The sequence below is a fragment of the Myotis lucifugus genome, unplaced genomic scaffold, assembly GCF_000147115.1.
Source record: "Myotis lucifugus unplaced genomic scaffold, Myoluc2.0 scaffold_285, whole genome shotgun sequence".
NCBI classification, from domain to species: domain Eukaryota; kingdom Metazoa; phylum Chordata; class Mammalia; order Chiroptera; family Vespertilionidae; genus Myotis; species Myotis lucifugus.
In genome coordinates, this window is record NW_005871333.1 from 229,447 (window position 1) to 249,731 (window position 20,285).

Genomic DNA, 20,285 nt, shown 5'->3' on the forward strand with positions numbered 1-20,285 from the left:
ATGTTCGGTGTAGTGGGAACACGGTGGGGGTGGGATGGGGAGAAGAGAAGAGAAAGGAAAAATCAGCTGGGCCAGGGGGAAGCCCTTGATAAAGCAAAACCTTGTGCCCAAATGACCAGTTCAGGGTGAATTACCTGGGAGATCAGCCCCAGCCTCCAGACAGCACCCATCTCACACTTCAAATCCCCAACCCGGGGTTTGGGCAGGAAGCTCAGGGATGGAGAGTAAGGGAGGCCGCGGGGCTGGCCCAGGCAGTCTGTCACGGTTTCCTGACAGCCCAGGTGGCCCTCAGGTTTGGATGGAGCGGAACCCTGGGCAGAAGGTTGGGCCAGAGGGACGAGAGCCCCACCCACCTTGCGTTCTGAATTATTTTAGGAGGTGAAAAAAGACAGACCCTAAGCTAACACTGCCTCCCTTTGAGTAGCAATCTGTGGTCAAGGTGGCTCCTTCTCAGACAGCCTGCACCTGCTTCCGGCTGCGGCCTCTGCGTTAAATGGGAACCGTTGTCTCATCTTGTTCATGGGAAGCTGAGGCCCTGTGGCCTGCGTGTCTGACCAGACCAGGGTCCAGGCCTTCTGGGGTCTCCTACCTGACCCTGCAGGACAGGGGCTGTGTTTTCTTCACTCCCAGGGTTTGAGGCCTGTCCACACATATCAGCAGGGCCAGGGAGTGAATGAATGAGGGAGGAGCAGGTTAAGAGCGGCCGGGGCAGTCAGAGCTAAGGGCTGGACACGGAGCTGGGTGGTGAGTGCTGAGTGGCTCGCGAGTGGGGTGGCCGACGGACCTGGGGTGGCAGGAGGGGTGGTCAGGGACAACGCTGGTGCGGACACAGCCCACATGGGGTCCCAGGGACAGTCTGCCCCAAGGAGGACTGGAATGGCCGCCTCACTAACACACCAGTCACTTCAATGCTCTTTCCTCAAACTCTTCCAGACCCACTGTTCCACTGAGGCAGCCTGGTGCGGGGGGTGTTACCATCATGCCCATGTTACAGATGAGGAAGCTGAGGGCCGGGGAGGAAAAGGAAGTAGCAGAACCCATGGAGGACTTACGGGTCCTGGCCCCATATCTAGAGCTTTCTCCACCACAGCCCCGTAAGCTCCCTCCTAAGTGTCCAGGTGGCACAGCACAGAAAGGCAAGTATTTCAACCGGCTCGTCTGACCTATGGGGCCACGGCCAACAGGCCCAACTCAGCCAGGGCCTCTCACTCGTGGGATTAGTGGAGCCTCTGACTATTCACCCGTTTCTCATTTCTCCCTGTAGCATACAGGGTGTCCCAAGAAATGTATACATACTTTGAATAATTGTTAACTCCAATGGATTAAATCTGAAAAGAAAGGAACATCAATGGAGCTACCAGGAAAAAAAGTGTGTATACATTTTTGGGGGGACAGCCTGTATTTGCTTGACATCAGCAGTTGTGTGTGCCAGATGCCTTGGAACATTCTAGAGTGGGTCGATCCCTCTGAATTATTGTTACTGTTGGTCTTTGGAGTTTCTACTTGTTGTCAACAGTGCCGATTGCAGCAGGTGATGGGCTGAGGCATCCCTGGTTGTTAGAAAGGAATCTTTCTGGAAACCTGTTTGCCATCTGCCTATTCCTGCTGCCCAGCCCCCTTGCACAGAGCCCGGCTAGCCCACCTGCTGCAGAGACGGAGCTTGGAAGTGGATTTCTCCACTCGGTCCACGGGCTGCAACAAGGCTAATCCCTGTGCGGTCCGTGGAGGCTGGAGGGCCAGCCCCACAGCTCAAAGGAAAAGGTGGGTACCAGGTAGACAGGGCGCTCACCGCAGGGGGCCAGAAGGAGAGGCGGGGCTTGCAGGGCTGGGGGTGAGCTGCGACCATGCAGCTCTCTTTACTGACAACCTTGCTTTCTCAGTCTGGAAACGGGACTGGTTTGTGCAGCCTGGAACTGTCCTGTCAAAGGTGTAACAACACAGCAACCTGTAGCCAAAGGGCCCAACACGGTGCTGGCTGTCCAGCACAGGGACACATTTCACAGATGAAAGGACACATCTGCTTGTTCTAAAGCCAGCCAAGCCGGCAGGTGGCACGCAGAGAATCCGGGGTGCTGCAGAGAAAGCAGTCGCTGGGCTGGTGTGGGAAGCAGCAGGCAGCCCAGCCCCCCTTCTTCTCCCTCCTGCCAGCAGAGACTCTGGGAACCCTCCACCCCTGCCCGTCCCTATGCCCAGGGCTGGCCTGCCTGAGAGGCTGATGTGGGCGCAGGCAGCTGCTGGAGAGTTCCGGGGAAGGCTGCCCGTGTCTCACCTCTCCCTCCTGACACAGGTGCTCACTCTCACTCTGTTCTCATAGCTCTTCCCTGACACCCCCATCCCCTTGGAACCTGTCTTTTCCCACATTTCAGCTCCTCTCCCAGCAGGCATCCTGTCCCCTCTGCTCCCTCACTTTGCTCCCTCCTGTTGGTCCCTGAGGTTTCAGCTGAGGTGTCACCTCCTCCTGGAAGCCTGCCCTGATCACTAGCCTGGGCCAGGGTGCTGCACTTGTCCCTACCCTTGTCGTATCATACACATGTCCTATTTGCCTGCCCACTGGTCCCTGCTCCACTGGATGTGGGCTCCTTGAGGGCAGGGCCTGGGCCATGCTTGGCCCCCAGCCTTAGCACATGGATGATAATAAATGATCGCTGGATGCATGAGTGGGAAGGAGGCAGAAAGAGAACTGACAGGGGAGACAAGAGGGGCTCACAGGATTTCTGCTCACGGATGGATCTGCAGGAAGCCAACAGGATCCCCATCGTGCCCAGCCCCAGGGAGCTACTGGCTACTGGTTTCTAGGAGCCACCCTGGGTCTTCCAGGCTGCAAACCACACCCCCACCCCATGCCCAAGGAAACCAACCTTCTGGAGGGAGAGGGAGAGCAAGAGAGGGCTGGGGGAGGCTCTGCAGGCCTGGGGCCCTCAGCCCTGGGTCCCCTAAATCCAGGGATGGGGTCCTCGCTTTCTGTTTTCCCAGGACCCCTTGCAGTCAGGGGGCTGCGCATGGGCACCTGGCACTGGCACATTGGCAAGTGCAGGGAGAGACAGGCACAGATACAGACAGGAAAACACGGGGGTCACTGATTTTTTAAGAGATCAGAACGGCCAGTCAGGCCAGGGGCAGATGGCTGCCCGTGAAAAGCCTCCTAGCCCCAGCCCTGCTCGAACTTTTCCCACCCACCCTCCCGCCCTGCCCCATCCCTGCCAGCCCAGAGCTGAGTCCTCCTAAGACAGGGGCTTCCCTACCTCGGAAAGTCACTTTGGCGATCCGGTCGCCCTTGCCCCGCAGCTCCGAGACCGTCTTGAGGTGGACGAGCAGGGCCATGCTGGTGTGGAGAGCCCGGGCACTGCCAGGCAGGAGCAGCTGGGAAGGAGCGAGCCCAGGAACGTGGCTCACACGCCTCCCTCCTCTCTGCCGCTGCCTCCTCCCTCCGTGCCCCCTCCGATGCTGCCCACAGAGACCAAGGCAGCAGAGCAGAGCTGCTCCTTCCAGAGGCTCCACTCACAGAGACTCAGCCCTGCCAGCTCCCGCCCCTCCAAGTTGTCAGCCCAGCGTGCATCTGTGTGTGTGTGTGTGTGTGTGTGTGTGTGTATGTGCGTGTTGTGCACCCAGCGTGCAGCCTGAGAATGCAGACAGAGTTGGAATTCATTATTCAGCAGCCGCCGGCTCCCAGATAAAGCCCTGTCCAGCTCCAGGTGTCTTCTAGTTCCTGGGGCACAGCTGCCTGCCCACGCCTCAGTGGAGCTCTGCCTTACCCTGTTAGGCGAGCTCTTCTGCCACCAGGAGTGGGCAGATGGGAGTGGGCATGATTGTGAAAGGATGGGCATGTGGCTGAGGTGCCCCCTCCCACGGGGAAGAAGGGAACTTCATGATCTGTGTGCACAGAAAGTGGGGATGTTGCATTGGTGTTTCAGGGTGATCCATGCCATCCCCCCCCCACACACACACACACAGTCAAGTTGGCCACCAGGGTCCCTGGTGCCCACGAGGCTCAGGGGGCCTAATGGGCCAGGCCTGGCTGCTCTGAGGGGGTCATATGGTGCCACGTGGAAATTCTAACCTAGGGCTCCCCAGCCAGAAAAAAATCAGTATCTACCAGACAACATCCAATTGGTGCTTGGTGGCTGGTCCCCTGGAAATGGGAGCCCTAAGAGAAGAAGAAAATGGACTTCCTCACCTGTCCTCACAGAGACTGTGCCCCCACGAGGCTGGGTCCTGACCTCCTGGCCCTGGGATCACTGGATCTGGGAGGATGGAGGAGCCTTTGGAGCCAGGCTATGCACGATTGCGGATGTGCGGCTATGAAGGCTTCAGAAGCTCCTGCTCTACTAAGGGCAATGCTTACGGTCCAGGGCAATGACCGAGCCCCATCCTCGGGGCCTGGGGATGAAGAGGCCTGGGGTGGGGAGTGAGATGGTCTGGAGAGGATGCTGGGGTGGGGGATTTCTAAGGGCCAAAGGAGAACTGCCCCCTCCTTGTTCCCAGCAGCATGCCCGAGGAGGGACTCGGGGAAAGGGGCCCGGGGACTGCGATCCTCGAACCTGCAGCCTTTGCAGAACCAGCTGCACCGTTGCTCTTACTGTTTGCACAACATGTCCCTACCCCACCCTCCTCACCTGGACTCACTCAGCATGTCCGTTCCTGGAAGTGTCCCTGCACCTGCACCCGTCCCCAGGCTGCGTTAGGGTCTTCTGTGCTGTCTCTGCCCCTCCCACCTCACCCTTCACGGGGCTGCTCCAGTAACCTCCCCCTGCTGGCTGGGAGACCCCAGGGCACTGTCTCTTTGGATCCGCAGGGCCTGGTGTGGTATCCGGTGTAAATTTGCTCAACCAACATGTACTGAACCCCTTCTGGTACCAGGCCCTGGGGATTCGGGGATGAATATGATACAGCGCTGGACCTCAAGCACAAGAGCTAGATGGACTTAGTCCGCGGACCACTGGTGGTCTGTGAGGTCCGAAAGGTTGGCGACCGCTGGGCTAGAACACAGTCAAGTAGACACAGGGTGATGGGTCCATGGGCAGGGAAGCTCAGGAGCCAAGAACGGAGAAGGGAGTGGACACTTGACCTTGCCCCGGGGTTGGGTGGTGATGGGTCATTAGAAACAGGACCTGGAGTGTGGCACACCAACCGGAGGGCTGCTCTTTTACAACTTTCATTAAATATGTTCTTACTGTAGCCCAGGCTCTGCACAAGGAACTTAGAAATATAGTTATGACTGCAGTGCGGAGGTGGGTGAAGATTCCTCCCACCTCGATTGCCACCACTCATACCCCTCAGTTCCTTCTCCTCCCCAGACCTCAGTTTTCCGGCTTCTTGCGTCTCATGGAAGCCCTGGCTCCCCCAGAGCCACTGTTATCTGTCAGAGACAGCCTCTGAGGATCCTGGCTGCGGAGCGGCCTGTGAGCTCATTAGCGCCGTGGGCCTCATCAGCTGCCACCCACGGAGCCAAACTGTGAAGATAACACTTCCATGCACAGATGAAGTGAGAGTGTGAAGGACAAGTGTGAACTGCAGCCCATTCGTGCTGATGCCAGGACTCTCCCGGGGTTGCTGGGGAAGCAGGTCTAAGTCCCAGTTCCAAGCAGCAGGAGCTGTGACCAGACCCTCACCGTCCATGCAGGACCGAAGGCTTCTCCCTGCCCCACTCAGCCCCGGGCTGGGGTCAGGGTAAGGGGACACCGGGTGTGGGCACCGGACAGTTAGAGGAACCAGGCATTGTCATGGAGCACCCTCCCCAGGCCTTCCCGAAGCGTGCTCTCCAGGTCGGACCGAGCTGCGGAATTGGGACAAATGTAAACCACACGCTCCGCCCTCTCCACCATTTGCTTTTTGTCCCCATAAACTCCTCTCCCAGGGAGCGACGACAGATGAAGACCATTTCCCTTGGCGAACTGGGCGCGCGGCCACTCAAGCTCCCAGAGTTGAGCCCATGGGGCTGCTGCCTCCTGCGCCTCCTCCAGAGCTAGGGGTTCCAAGCCGGGAGGACAGGGCGCCCCAGCCCGGCCTCCTCATCGTTTCCATTCGTCCGGCATCTGAGCATCACCACGCCCGCAGCGAAGCCTAGAGATGAGCCCATTCCTGGATGTGAACGCGAAGCTGGGGGTTGGGGACGGGGGTGCGGGGGGAGGGAGGCGACGATTTGCGGGTCACCCAGAAGGGCCCGAGGAGAATGGAGCATTTATTTTCAGGGCGCGCCCCTCGGAAGGGGATATTGAGGGGGCGCGTGGGCCCCAGAACACGGAGGCTGCAGGGCCCCACGGCGACGCCAGGCGCGCGGTTGCCGGGTGACCGGGCTGTTGACCCGCGGGCCGAATCCCAGAGGCAGGGCTGGCTGCGCGCTCGCCGCACCCACCATGGCCTCCCGCAGCGCGGGCACCCTCCTGTCCGAGTTCAATGCCGCCTACGTGCCCCCTGCCCTCATGCCTGGGTAAGGCCCCCCCCCTCCCGGGCAGACCCACGGTTCAGAGCCGTGGCGGGGTAGGGGTAGGGGGATGGGGGGAGCCTTTCCCTCTCCCTCCACAAAACCCTCCTCCGTCCTGGAAACTCCGCCCCCGCGCCTTGGGGGTTGGAAGGAACCCAGGAGCCAGTGTCTGGCCTGGCTGGGTGGTCTTCCCGGGAGGGGGCGGCGCTCCCTGTAGGCTGGGCGCCCGCGGGGACTCCCCAGACCCCCCTAGGTAGGAAGTGGGTCCTAGCGGCACAGAATACACCCCACCCAGGCCGGGATCAGGGGAGCCCCAGTGGATGGGGGCCGGGTAAGGGGGAGCCCCAGTGGATGGGGGCCGGGTAAGGGGGAGGAGAGGGAGATGACCAGGCAAGAGCGAGGTGAGGAATCCCGAAAAGTGAGCAGGCTCTTCAGCCCCCAGCACAGTTTGGGGCACCCAGTGCAGCCTTGGCATTTGTCGTTTGCAGAAGTGAAGGAGACATGGTGGGCGCCTGGGGGCGGGGCTCAAAGACTCTGGCGAGCCCAGCAGGCAGCAGTAACGCCCAGTGGTGGGCGCTGTCCACGGGCCCGTGTTACGTTCTTCACGCGCCCCCCTCCCACCCCGCAAGCTCAACTCATCCTCACAGTGTGTTGGCTTTGAGAGTGTCCAGCCCCAGGGCTGCCTTGTCTTGAGAGGCAGGGTCAAACCTACCTTCTCTTTCTCTAGATCAGTGGTTCTCAACCTGTGGGTCGCGACCCCTTTGGGGGTCGAATGACCCTTTCACAGGGGTCGCCTAAGACCATCAGAAAACACATATATAATTACATATTGTTTTTGTGATTAACCACTATGCTTTAATTATGTTCAATTTGTAACAATGAAAATACATCCTGCATATCAATTATTTACATGACGATTCATAACAGTAGCAAAATTACAGTTATGAAGTAGCAACGAAAATAATTTTATGGTTGGGGGTCACCACAACATGAGGAACTGTATTGAAGGGTCGCGGCATTAGGAAGGTTGAGAACCACTGCTCTAGATGCTTTCAAACTCCAAACATGTAAGATGCAAGTCTGATTGTTTTCCTCCGGCTGTTTCTCCCAAAGCGTCTGAGATTTGCGCTCCCAACCTCCTCTCCAAGGTATAGGATTGTCCTCTCTCTCCTACCAGTCAACACAGGCATCGAGGGCAGGGGCTGGGTTCTGAGAAGCCACCTGCACGGTGTCAGCACATCTGTATAAAACGAATGAGTGAGAGAGAGAGAGCGCATGAATGAAATGAATGTCTTGAGAGTTCTGCAGGCAGGTTTTCACGTGTTCTCTCTCCGCTGAGAACGGAACAAACTGAAACATGAACACACGACCTCGCCATATATTTTGTATGAAGTTTGGGTTGTTTTGAGGCACGGCAAGCGGGACATTGGAGGGGCTATGTCATTAAAGCCATTTCTGCGCACAGAGGCAGTGTAGCAAGGAGGGGCTGGTTCTGGAGTTATGAATCCTCCCATTTGTGGTCAGGACCTTGGAGAGCTCAACTTGGGTTCCCATCAGACGGGTCACAGTTTCCCACTAATTCACTCATGTGGGCATTCATTTGGTAAAGATGTGTCCAGTGCTTGGGCGATGCCAGGCGTTGTATTAAGACAAAAACGGATGAGGGGGGGGAGGGGAGGTGGGCCTCGAGGGTTTACAGCCTTGGAGAGTATGTTTATACCACATCCTGGGTGTTTATCATGAGGTTTGATTTTATACTTTGATACATTTTTTCCCTAAGCCCCCCCACCCCCCGCGGTCTCTAGTTTGAATTAACTCTCCCCCATGCCCCCTCCACTCTGTGTAGGTCTGTGTGGGGGTGGGGTGGGTGGAATGATTGTTTTAGAAGCAATCCCAGCATGCTTTCTGGCCACCACACTTGTGTGCAGTGTCCTTGAGCACTCTGACCTGTGGCTGAGCTAGAGATTGTGATAACAGGTGAATCGTAAACAAGGCCCTAAGCGTGGACTGGGCCAGTGTGAGCCGCTGAGCCTGGAGCTACTGCGTTCTCAGCCGGATCTTCCTGGGCGGGATGTGCCCTCCCTGAAGATCCCCATCAGTGAGGGAAGAACTGAGTTGTCTCACCTTTCCAAATGCTGCCTCGTTGGCCATTTGTTAACTTAATGGAAGAATCCGAGAGTTACACCACACTTGGATAATTATTATTTTTGTGTGTCTTTCCGGACATAAAGCACAGGATTTTCAGTGCAGCCAGTCTCTTCGGACACGCAAATCATCCCCCTTCCCAGTTTCATTCACAGAAGCAGAGACTATCCACAGCAGTGAGGACCTCAGAGACCATGTAACCCAGCCCTCTCCTGTTTTAGATGCCAGTACTGAGGTCCTGGGGGGACTTGCCTGAGCCCCAGGCTGGGGATGGAAGAGCTGGGCTGGAGCCAGCTACCTGATGCCCCGTAGAAGCTCCGCGAGCCCCCATGTATGAGCACCTACTATGTGGCAGGCACTGTGCTAGGCTCTTTACAAACGTTTAAGGTCATTCAGCAAGTTGCCCAGTCAGGTCTTTGTGATTTCAACACCCTCTTCCCCGATCCCTCCAATTGTTAGCTATTATCCTAAGATCCCTGCAGTGTTCAAGGCTTGATTCCAGGCACCGTGGGGAACAGGATACTTGTCTTCAGACTAGTTGGCTAGGATGCTGCTTCTCGTCCCTTGCTGCTCTGGGTGGCACAGCCCTCAAGCACCTTGCACTGCCTGGCCTGTGTCCATCCTTGCAGTGAGCAGAGAACCCTTGGGGCAGAGTCCCTGGGATGGCAAAGCCTTGTAAGGGGTGAGACTGGCCCAGTGACTGACACTCTGTGCCTCCTGCTTGCAGGTCAGATCTGGTGACATCCATTTCCGTGCCCTGTATCCCACCGCACCGCACCGCACCGGGATCTCAGTGCAAACACTTGCCCTGACGCCGTGCATTCATTCATGCCCTGACTGCTTCTGCCCCTGTTGCCCATAGCTCCTGTCCAGGAGGGAGGGCAGGAGGACTTGCACCCCAGTCCCTCCCTCCATCTGCCTGGAGTGGCAGCTGTGCCCATATCTGCCTCTGGGCTGGCCCAGACTTCAGGGGCCTCTGGGCCCTGAAATCAGTGCATTCTACACTTGCCATTGTCAAGGGGGGGGGTCCCACAAGGTGGCTGTGCCCCCTTCCGTGGAACCCCATACACAGACAGGCAAACCAGGGTTGAGCTGGTAAATGTTTAACATTTTTCTCTGGGGAGAAAAAGCCTTGATTTGTAGCATTCGCTCACATCTGTGCTATAAATACTCCTGCCACCGCTGATCTCAAGCGATCAATATGATGTCACTGAACAGAGCTGGAAAGAGATGCGCAGCAACACGGCAGCACACGAAGTCCCACCATACAGATGCAAACACCCCAAGGACACAGACAGTAGTGAAGTGTGTAAAATAATTAGGAAGTGATGAGTTTTGAGTATTTATTACCATTATTTTCAATATAATTTCTTTAACTGTAAATTTAATTTAATTTTTAATGCTGGCCCACTTAACAACAGGTTTGCAAAAACCCCCAAAATTTAGCTATTGGCTCTCTTGAGCCAGTATGAGCCGATGTACGCTGCCCCCAGCCCACCCCTGCCTGCTCCTGCCAACTCCTTCGGGCCGAGATCTCCCCTCCCAGGGTGAGAGAGGTGCAGCCCAGGTGAGGGGAAGGGCGGGCAGATTTGGCAGCTGCGTTTCGGAAGCGCCTTCCATTTCCGCCCAGGCTCTGGCTCTGGCTCTGGAGGCGCAGGCCCACGGACAGATCGGTGCATCTGGGGCACGAAACAGAGGCTCTCTGCTCCGGAGGACGCAGGTGTGTCCAGACAGGCAACCGATGCCTCTCGCACCTTCCTGAAAACAGGGGTCACGGGCCCTGGAGAGAGACCTGGGCTCTGTGACAGGGACCCTGGGCTGCAGAGGAATCATCAGCCCCTAAAAATATCAGTTCAATTCAACAAATATTTACAGGGTGCCATCTACTGAGTGCCAGGCATGCCAGGGATGAAGATGTGAGTAGAACGCAGCCCCTCTGCCCACGGAGCTTACAGTTCAGCAGGAAAGAACATGCTAAGGGCCCAGGTAACTACCATCAGCAGAATGCAGACTGGCCGTAGGAGAGGCACAAAGAGCAGACAGTTCCCTGGAGGGGCCAGGCCTGGTTCCTGGGCAGGTCAGAAGAGGCTCTAGGACAGCGGTTCTCAACCTGTGGGTCGCGACCCCTTTGGCGGACGAACGACCCTTTCACAGGGGTCGCCTAAGACCATCCTGCATATCAGATATTTACATGATGATTCATAACAGTAGCAACATTACAGTTATGAAGTAGCAACGAAAATAATTTTATGGTTGGGTCACAACATGAGGAACTGTATTTAAAGGGCCAGAAGGTTGAGAACCACTGCTCTAGGAGGAGGGGTATGGGAAATGCTCCTTGAGGGACGGGTGAGAGCACATGTGGGCAGAGGAGGAGAGCAGGGTCTTTGGGCGGAGGGGTGGCCGGTGGAACGCCGGGGTGGGGGTGCCGGCAGGATACGCGTCCACAGCAGCAAGGGGCCTGTCTGGCTGGAGTGGAAACACTGGGGCGTGAAAGGGGACGATGAGACTGGAAAGACCTTCCGCAGAGGCTCATGTCAAGCAGGGCCTTGAGCGCCTGGTCCGGTTTGCTCTTGATTTCATAGGCAGTGGGGAGCCGGGAAGGCTTTGCTCAGGGGAGGGACCTGCAGGAAGTGCCGTGGAGAAGAGGGCGCACGAGGAAGGAGGACACACTAATAGTAACAAGTTAATTAGTTAATAGGGCTGCTCAGGGGATCCCGACGGCTCGTGGTAATTAATTTCCATGTTAGCTACGGGGCCAACCTGTGGTATGAAGAGGCAGGGAGGGGCTGCTCCCTGTCCCCCAGTAACCACTGTGGACTGGAGGATGCGCGTGTGATCGTTGCCCGGGGGCCGCCGAGCACTTGTGTGGTGTGCAGGGGGGTGAGGCACACGGGAGCGCGGAAGGGGCCCAGGCGGGGGTGTGGTGGCACTGCAGGGGCTGTTGGATGCCCCGACATGAGACCTGCCATTCCCCTGTTCCTCTCCACATCCACCTGCTACACGACCAACAACACGGGCCTTCGAAGGCTCTCCACCTGGACTGCATGGGTCACACTCAAGGCACACACATGCTCACACACAGATACAGAGGTAGGCAGCCCCGGCGTGCCCGCTGAGTGGAACTAAATGAGCACATTTGCACATGTGCACGCACACAGGCCCCTCCCAGAGCAAGTTCTGAACAGAATCCGGGCAGAACCTCGCTGCAGAGGAGAGGGCTTCTGTTCCATTGGCATGCAAATGCCTTGGCATTCAGAGAAGGTGGAGAAGCGGAGCAGAGGGGGAGTGCGCAGGGAGCTGGGGGTGGCGGAGAGAAGAATCACAGAACACGTCACATTTCTATAGCTACTTTCTTTAGAGGAGCGCAAAGGCCACTGTGGGTGGCACGCTTTGTTGGCGGAGCCAAGCCCCTTGGGAAACCGCATTCCGGGACACGGTGCCCCGGGTTTCTGGACTTCTGCCGCCACCAGAGAACAGTTCTTGAAACCTTGTCATATGTCAGGGGCTGTGTAGGTGCTGGGGGTAAAGGAGAACGCAGGTTAGCAGAGGAAATAAACTAGCATGGATCTGTGGGCGTGAAGGATCATCCTCCTGTGAAGCAGAGATGTTGGTAGAGGGTGTGTGGTCAGGGAAGGTGGCAGAGGGCCCTGGCTCAGTGAGTGAGGGGGAAGTGCCCTGAGGGGCGGGAGGAGAGAGGCTTGGAGGCTTGGAGAGCAGGTGGGGCCCCAGGGATGCGAGTAACATTCCTGGGCACAGAGCCCCCGTGGGGAAGGGGTACGAGCGGTGGGCCCCGTGACCTGCAGCGCGTTGGAGAAAGATCACTCTGGCATCCGTGTGGACGTCGGGCTGGAAGGGATGAAACTTGGCCTAGGACAGTGATGGCGAACCTATGACACACGTGTCAGAGGTGACTCACGAACTCATTTTTTTGGTTGATTTTTCTTTGTTAAATGGCATTTAAATATATAAAATAGCCCTAACCAGTTTGGCTAAGTGGATAGGGCTTCGGCCTGCGGACTCAAGGGTCCCAGGTTCAATTCCGGTCAAGGGCATGTACCTTGGTTGCAGGCACATACCCAGTGGGGAGTGTGCAGGAGGCAGCTGATCGATGTTTCTCTCTCAACGATGTTTCTAACTCTCTATCCCTCTCCCTTCCTCTCTGTAAAAAAAACAAACAAAAACAACCCAATAAATATATAAAATAAATATCAAAAATATAAGTCTTTGTTTTACTATGGTTGCAAATATCAAAAAATTTCTATATGTGACACGGCACCAGAGTTAAGTTAGGGTTTTTCAAAATGCTGACGCGCCGAGCTCAAAAGGTTACCATCACTGGCCTAGGACACGAACTAGGAGATCCGAGACTGTCCAGATGAGCAATGAGGAAGGCCTTAGCAGGTGGGACAGAGGACAGTGGGAAGGCCCTAACGAGGGAGCACGCAAGCCTCGGGGAGGAGCTGGGTGTGGAGGAGCAGGGACTCCTGGTTCCTGGTGGATCTGGGGGACCTGGGGGGTGGGGGGCCTGAACCAGGACGAGATATCCAGGAGGAGGAGCAGGCGAGTGTCAGTCATTCTGAGTGTGGAGTCTGGGGGTGAGCCCTGGTGCACGGCTGGGGGTGTGGGTCTCAGCCACAGATCTGGGTGACCTTGGCGATGGAAGTCTACCACGGATGAGCTCCCCCAGAGGGAGTGGGTCTCTGAAGAGAGAAGAGAACTCTGGGTAACACCAGCACCCGGAAGATGGGCAGGGGAAGAGAGCCAGACCCCAGTCTGCCCCTCCACACTGAGGTTCTCCTCAAAGCCTCAGTCAGTGCAAACCCTTCATGGAGCTCCACGCCCCCCATGGGAATGGGCCTTCCCCCCTTTAATAGCATTGGAACCCCGACACAGCACAGCCCCTGCACACCCCACACTCAATAATACCGAATGAGGAGGTAGGCTCGGGAAGGAGGGCTGAGCCGGGTGGACCTTGGTAATTCCCTAAACACCCAGCACTGTGCCAGCACATAGTAGGTTCCCAACAAAGGAACTCTTAATGCCATCTGACTCTTAACAAAAAGGTACATGTACAAAGAAGAAAGCAACCACGCCACCCCACCCCCTCAATCCAAACACCTAGCATTCACCAGAATTAGCATTTGGTGCACCTCAGCCCAGGTTTCTCCTTATGTGTATAGTCAGATAAAAGACGACATGGACGGCCCAGCTGGCGTGGCTCAGTGGTTGAGCATTGGCCTGTGAACCAGGAGATCACAGTTTGCTTCCCAGGCAGGGTGCATGCCTAGCTCAATCCCCAGTGAGGGGCAGGCAGGAGGCAGCTGACTGATGATTATCTCTCATCATTGATGCTTCTGTCTCTCCCTCCCTCTCCCTTCCTCTCTGAAATCTATTAAAAGATATGTTTTTTTTAAAAAGATGGGTGGATGATAGGAAGATAGACAAGGCAATTTTACAAAAATATAATCATACTGAATGAGGGGTTACTTTAGCGTGAAAAGCATGAAACTTAATCGTACTAGAATTAACTGAAGAGAAAGATACTGACATGAAATGGAAAAATAGCTCGGCTTAGATAAATGCTAATTCATCACAGGAGATATTAGTTCACAAAAGATCCCTCTGAAGGAGAGAGACAGAGAGAATATGAAAACCACCAGGGGGTGAGAGTCATTATGGTATGTGTGTTTAATGACATGTTTCCATTTTAGACGCCACGGGCTGACTGCTTTAGAAATTCTTAGTAAGTGCACTTCCATCTCCCCTCTACCCACTCCCTAATTTCTGCTGCTTAAACTATTTTTTACTTTGCCAGGCTTTACATTTGCTTTCTGTTCTGCAACCAGCCCTCACCTGGTCGCTCTTCTTACTTCTGTCCTTAACCAGATTGGAAGCCAACCACCAGTCATTCTAACAGTGTCTGTATTACTGTGTTGTTTTTTTTCGTTTGCATCATCTCTTAGTTGGCAGGATTTTGTCACCGAACACTACTTTCCCAAAGAGGGGCACAGCTGAGGGAGAGGGGCACCCACGTTTCTGACTCGGACATCTGGGAGGTGCTCTTCAATGAGATGAGATATTGGGGAAGGTGAGGCTGGGAGATGACGCCCGGGGGACACCCAAGGGAGACGTTTTGTGTGCGACTGTCTGCAGGAGTCTGAAGCTTGGCGGGAACTTGTGGACTGGATGTGTAGACTGGGGGTCATCTGCACACAGGTGAAGGTTAAGGCCACGGCACACACATCACCCCTATGGTCCGGAGGACATGAGCAGAGGAGGAACAAATGAGGAGGACATTGAGAAGGAACAGGTCAGAGATGTAGGTGACAGCCAACAGAAGGTATGAGGGGACATGAACAATACCAAGAGCGGAGTTTCAAGAAGAGAGGGCAACCACGTCCGATGCTGCAGGAAGGCCACTGGTGGCCCCGTCAAGAGCCATTCAGTGGCATCAGGGGCGGGGCCAGGTTTCAAGGGGTGAGGAGCCAAGGGAAGCCCTCAGCTGTGCTCACTGGGAAAGCTTTGATCTCTGTCCTGCCCGCATTCTGAGGCTCACGCTTTTTGGAAGTTGCTAGTTCTCCCCTTGTTTTGCCTAAACAAGGCCGTGGCTTTCGGTGTGTCTCCCTTCCCCGGGGGGCTGAGCGCACGGTGTCTGCTGTGCTCTCTGTGTCCCCCGTCCTGCTCAGTGTCCAGTCCGCCTCACGGCCTCCTTGGTTGCAGAGGGACAGCTCTCCGAGCTCCGGGACCTGGCCAGCTCCAGGCTGCACCGTGTGCGGTCCTCCTGGGAGCGACGCTGGAGCTCTCCAAGCCCAGACGCCACACACTCAGCACGTGTCCCTGCTGCCCCCACCATCTTCTCGCAGTCTCTCGGCCTCTTGATAAAATAACTGCAGAAGCTCAGAGCTGCAGGAGACCTCACATCTTCAGCCCCTGAAGGGGGCCATCGAGGGAGAGTGATTTGCCTACAGCCTTGCTGAGGGGGTCAGGATGGAAGCCACTGTTTCCGGCCCCTGTGTGAGCCTCTGGTCTGGAGATGTGGCCACCCTAGAGGTCTAGGGCATGAAGAGGTCCCCAATCTCTTTCACTCGTTCCCCCCTCACCCCCCCACCCAGGGATTGAGATGGACAGTGCGCTGTAGGAAGCCTCTCAAGACCCAGAGGTAGCCACGGGGCCCACTGGCCTCACCCCCAGTTTTAAGGGCCTCCTGTGGAGGTGGCCCTGGAGCCCTTCCCTGACCTCTCCCTCCCCCCTCTGCTGCCACAGATACAGAGGCCATGTTCCTGGTGTGGCCTCCTCCTTCGGTTCCACCTACGGCACCACCACCTTCAAGTACTTCCAGGACTACCGCAATGCAGCCATGGAGAAGAGCCACACCCACTTCTGCAAAGGTGGCCACTTCCCGACCATCTTCTCCCCAAGCCCCAGCCTCATGCAGAGTCACTGTGCCCGCTGGCTGCTCAAGCCCACCTACACCCGCTTCAACCTGGACAGTGACCGCTCCCTCGAGCTCACCCGCTTCTACCAGGTGGGCTGGGCCAGGGGAGACCTCTCACCCCCAGAGCCCCGATCTCCCCTCACCCAGGGGCTCCAGTGACTCTTGCCCCTGCTCCCCCACCACCGACGGGAGAGTTGGAGCCTTTGGGGATGTGCCCGCCCTCGCCTCTGCCCTGTGGCCTCTCGGCCCTGTGGACCCTTCCTTATCTCCTCCCTGAGTGAAAGGCCGAAAATTCATCCCCAAGACGAGCCATGCATGCACAAAGGGCCCACTAAGCGCCCACCTCGCTCCAGCCCCAAGTCTGCTCTCGCCTGGACATGCCCACCTGGAGCCAGGTGCCCACCTGACACCTCCTGCTCCACCGGCCTCTAAGGATGTGCCCCCAGTGGGCCTCAGCCCCAAACTGGACCCTAATTGCCCGGGAAGGAAGAGGCAAATGGAGGGGACCTGCCCACACCCCAGTGTTCTTGAATGGTTGCTCGGGCCTGGTGCAGACCTGTCCTTGCAGGCATGGTGCTTGGCTACCTCTGTGGGGGCCGGGCTCATCCTCTGCTTGGTCCTGGAAACCTCACTCTCACTCACCCCCTTGCAAACGTCCCTCCCTCCTGGTCAAGGACATGGGTGCACAGGGAGCTCCAGGGAGGGGACCGGTGGAGGCCGTCAGACTCCGAGGTGCTGGGGGGCCATCTCAGTGGGCCTGGGGAGGCCTTGCTCTCCATCTTGGCTCTCACTCAGAGCACGGTCCGTCCAGGAGGGAGGGAGAGGGAGGAAGAAAGACACGGAGCATACCCGTGCCACCTGCTGAGCCGGGCCTCGCCTGCCTCACCTCTGCTGGTCACTTGTCTCATTTACTCTCCATAGCGAAGCTGGGGGGGGGGGTGTCCTCATCCCCATTAGACAGATGAGAAGCCGGACCCAGAGAGGGCACCCCGCTGGGGACTCCTGGGGGCACCAGGGGAGACAGATACCCCCCCTGCTCAGGTACAGCCAGGCGGGGACTGCAGGTGCCCACGGTCACTCCTGCACACTCACCACCGGCCAACTCTTTCCCGGTCCCCTGTAGCTGGCACAGCAGCATCGACATCACTATCGAGACAAGACAGGCCTGGTGCCCCGGGTCCCCTACTTCGTGCTGCCTGTGGAGGAGCGCGAGCGGTACCCCATCCCCACCGACCTGTGAGTGCCTGCCTTCCCTCCGTCCATGCATTTAACAAACACATGTCCACAGGGCACCTGCCCTCAGCCAGGCATGCGGGCGCCCAGACTGAGAAATGAGTTAAGACCTTGCCCTCAAGCAGTGGTTCTCAACCTTCTGGCCCTTTAAATACAGTTCCTCATGTTGTGGCCCAACCATAAAATTATTTTTGTTGCTACTTCATAACTGTAATGTTGCTACTGTTATGAATCGTCATGTAAATATCTGATATGCAGGATGGTCTGAGGCGACCCCTGTGAAAGGGTCGTTCGACCGCCAAAGGGGTCGCGACCCATAGGTTGAGAACCGCTGCAAAGGGTCAGGGTTCTGGAAGCCTCAGGATGCTAGGAACCTAGCCAGATGCACTGGGAGTTTGGGAGCAAACACCTGAATTTTTGCTAGGCTGCATTGGTAGGCTTCCTTGCAATGGCAGCCAAACGCTGGTGCAGCGCCCTGAGCAGCAAGGAGCTGCTGCCCTCTGATGGACATGGAGGGTACTACCCAGAACAGGGAATCAGTGCCTGGACCCCAACCAGACTTGGAAAGTGTTCTCTTAAGGACTTGAAATAGCTTTCAAAGTCCAACCGTCCATATGACAAAATAGGAAAGTCCCTCAATGCCTGCACCTCACTGCTTTTGTCCGGGAGAGATGTTCCCCCTGCAAGATGATCGGGCACACGGTTCCTCACTCTCCCTCCTGATGCCCAGGCAGGGAGATCAGAAGTCTGTGCCATCCAGGTGTCATGTGGGGTAGGGGGCATCAGGAGGTCACCGGGCAGATCTTGGCTTTCTAACTCCATTCTGACCCCTTGCTTACCTCACAAGCTCTGAGCCTGGCCATCATCATTGTTGATAAAGCAGCAACTCTTTCCATAGAGGTTCTCTCTGCAATACAGATGAGCTCATTTTATAAATAGGAGCTCTGAGGCTTAGCAGTAGTCTTGGAAATGTGTGCCAGGTGGCAAGTCTGGTGGGAGGCAGAACCTGGAGGAACCCAGGTCTCCTGATGCCAACTCTAGGGCCCCGGGTTAGCCATCTCCTTGGGGTGGCTCTGAGTCAGTCCAAACCTGAAGACAGTGTGGGGCCTTTCCTGGAGTCAGATCTCCTCTTGAAACCACTCTGGGCAGGATTTTCACCCCCCACAGCTGTGGGGATCCCAGGACACCCCAGCTTTATTTCTTCTCCAAAATGCCTGGCAACCTGTCCTGCTGCTGATGGCTTCATGCCCAATACAGAGGCCCACCCAGGTGGTAGGGAGTGAGAGGGTCAGTGTCTGCATTCAGCCCTTTCCTAGATTGCCTCCTGGCCTTCCATGAGTTTCATCACCACCAACACCATCATTGCCATCATCACCACCACCACCATCACCAACACTATCATCATTGTCATCATCACCAGCACCAACACCATCATTGTCATCATCACCAGCACCAACACCATCATTGTCATCATCACCATCACTACCATCACCAACACCATCACCATTACCATTTCTTATAACATTTGTTGAGTGTCTGCTCCTTGTCCAGCATTATGTTACGTGCTTTGTATACATTGCATCATTTACTCCTCAACAGAAAGCTAAGAGGGAGGTACCAACATCAGTTTGTTTGATATGTGTACACTTCTAGCAAGAGTTGGGCCAGAAGCCATCCCAGGTCTGTCTGACATCCACGTCGTCACTCTTAGCCACTCTACTGTTGTGCAAATATAAGTTATGTCAAGTGCAGGGTGATGTCACATGTTAAGCTGATGAGCGCCCAGCAGGGTCAGGGTCACCGTGGGCTGGGAAATGGGCAGCTGGGGCTGTGGCTGGGCACTCTCACCCTCCCTCCCTGGCATAACACTGACGTTGTCTTCACCCCCAGGCCTCCTCTGAGCGCGAAGAATAAGTGGCACCTTTTTAGAGTCTCCCCCGAGAACCGGAAGGTCTACCAGACGTTCCCGTCCGGGAAGAGGGTCTCCTACCAGGAGCGGCAGAGAAGAGACGCCTACTTTGAGTTCAGATCGTGATGCCCGAGAGCCGTGGCCTTAACTGGGCTGGCTCTTGGGAATAAAATCTCTACCATGACCATCCCACAGTCCTCTCCTCTGAGCCCCAGGGGCACGTGGCCGCAGCAGGGCAGTAACTGAGGATCACGTGGCACTAGGTCTTCAGGGCTGTGGAAAGCTCAGCCCAAGGGGTTCAAGCCGAGATAAAGTGGTGCCCGGGGACCTGCTCACCCACGTCTCCCCCTGAGCTGAAGGAGGTAGAACTGAGAACTTCAGGGCTCCTGAGTCTCAGGTGCAAAAATACCTTTCACCCGCCTCCACTGGTGTCATCGAGGAAGCCCCGTTAGCCCATGTCTGAGAATGAGGGTGAGGGGACCTCAGACAGTGGCACTGGGTGTCATCTGCAAAGGAAGCTCTGTCCGGGCCCTGGCCCAGCATTGTTTAGTCCACACAATAACGTGTAAGAGAAGTGAAGTTATTGATAAAGACACCGTGGCTCAGAGACGTTGCCCAGGCTACACAGCTTGGAAATGATACCGTCAGGGTTTGAACCCAGGTCTGACCCCCAAGTCCTGGTTTTTCCACTGCACATCCTCCCTAGGGTCCCTGTGGAGGCTGAGGGCCAGGGGGTGACGCAGCCCTTGGGATCCCAAAGGACTCCGTGGTGCCCGGGAGAAACGCACCTCCCTGTGTTCTCCGCAGACTGGCATGGACAGGCTGGTTTGCCATCTCCCCACGGGACAGGAGGGGGAGACCCAGGACGGAGCCACTCTTCAAGGAATCTTGATGTTTCAGGAACCTCTGGGCCAGAAGTGGGCCCTGGGAATGGGTTCTGAGGCCACATGCCTGAGGTGGCCTGGGAGGGCCAGGGTCCGGAGTGCCTGCTCTCTCCAGGCTGCTGCTTTCCACCTCCTGGGAGGCCGCCTGCCTGGGACAGGGGACAGGATGTGGGTGACAGCCCCTCAGTGGACAGGATCTGGGATGGGGCCTCCGGCCAGGTGTGTAACCACAGGATTCCTCCAACATTCCAGGGT

At 56.5% G+C, this 20,285-nt stretch overlaps 2 protein-coding genes across 2 annotated transcripts in view; one reads left to right on the forward strand and one right to left on the reverse strand.

Annotated features, from left to right (window-relative positions):
- The window catches only part of OTOF (otoferlin), a 74,388-nt gene extending 71,067 nt beyond the window's left edge, over positions 1-3,321 (reverse strand). Inside the window, 1 exon segment of the mRNA XM_006099853.3 lies at positions 3,243-3,321. Coding sequence (XP_006099915.1) covers positions 3,243-3,321 — 79 coding nt within the window.
- A 3,032-nt stretch (positions 3,322-6,353) lies between these two features.
- Positions 6,354-19,272, forward strand: CUNH2orf70 (chromosome unknown C2orf70 homolog). The gene is made up of 4 exons (XM_006099795.1): positions 6,354-6,427; positions 15,833-16,094; positions 17,128-17,240; positions 19,128-19,272. Exons 1-4 carry the CDS (start codon positions 6,354-6,356, stop codon positions 19,270-19,272), a joined length of 594 nt encoding a protein of 197 aa, XP_006099857.1.
- The last annotated feature ends 1,013 nt before the right edge of the window (positions 19,273-20,285 follow it).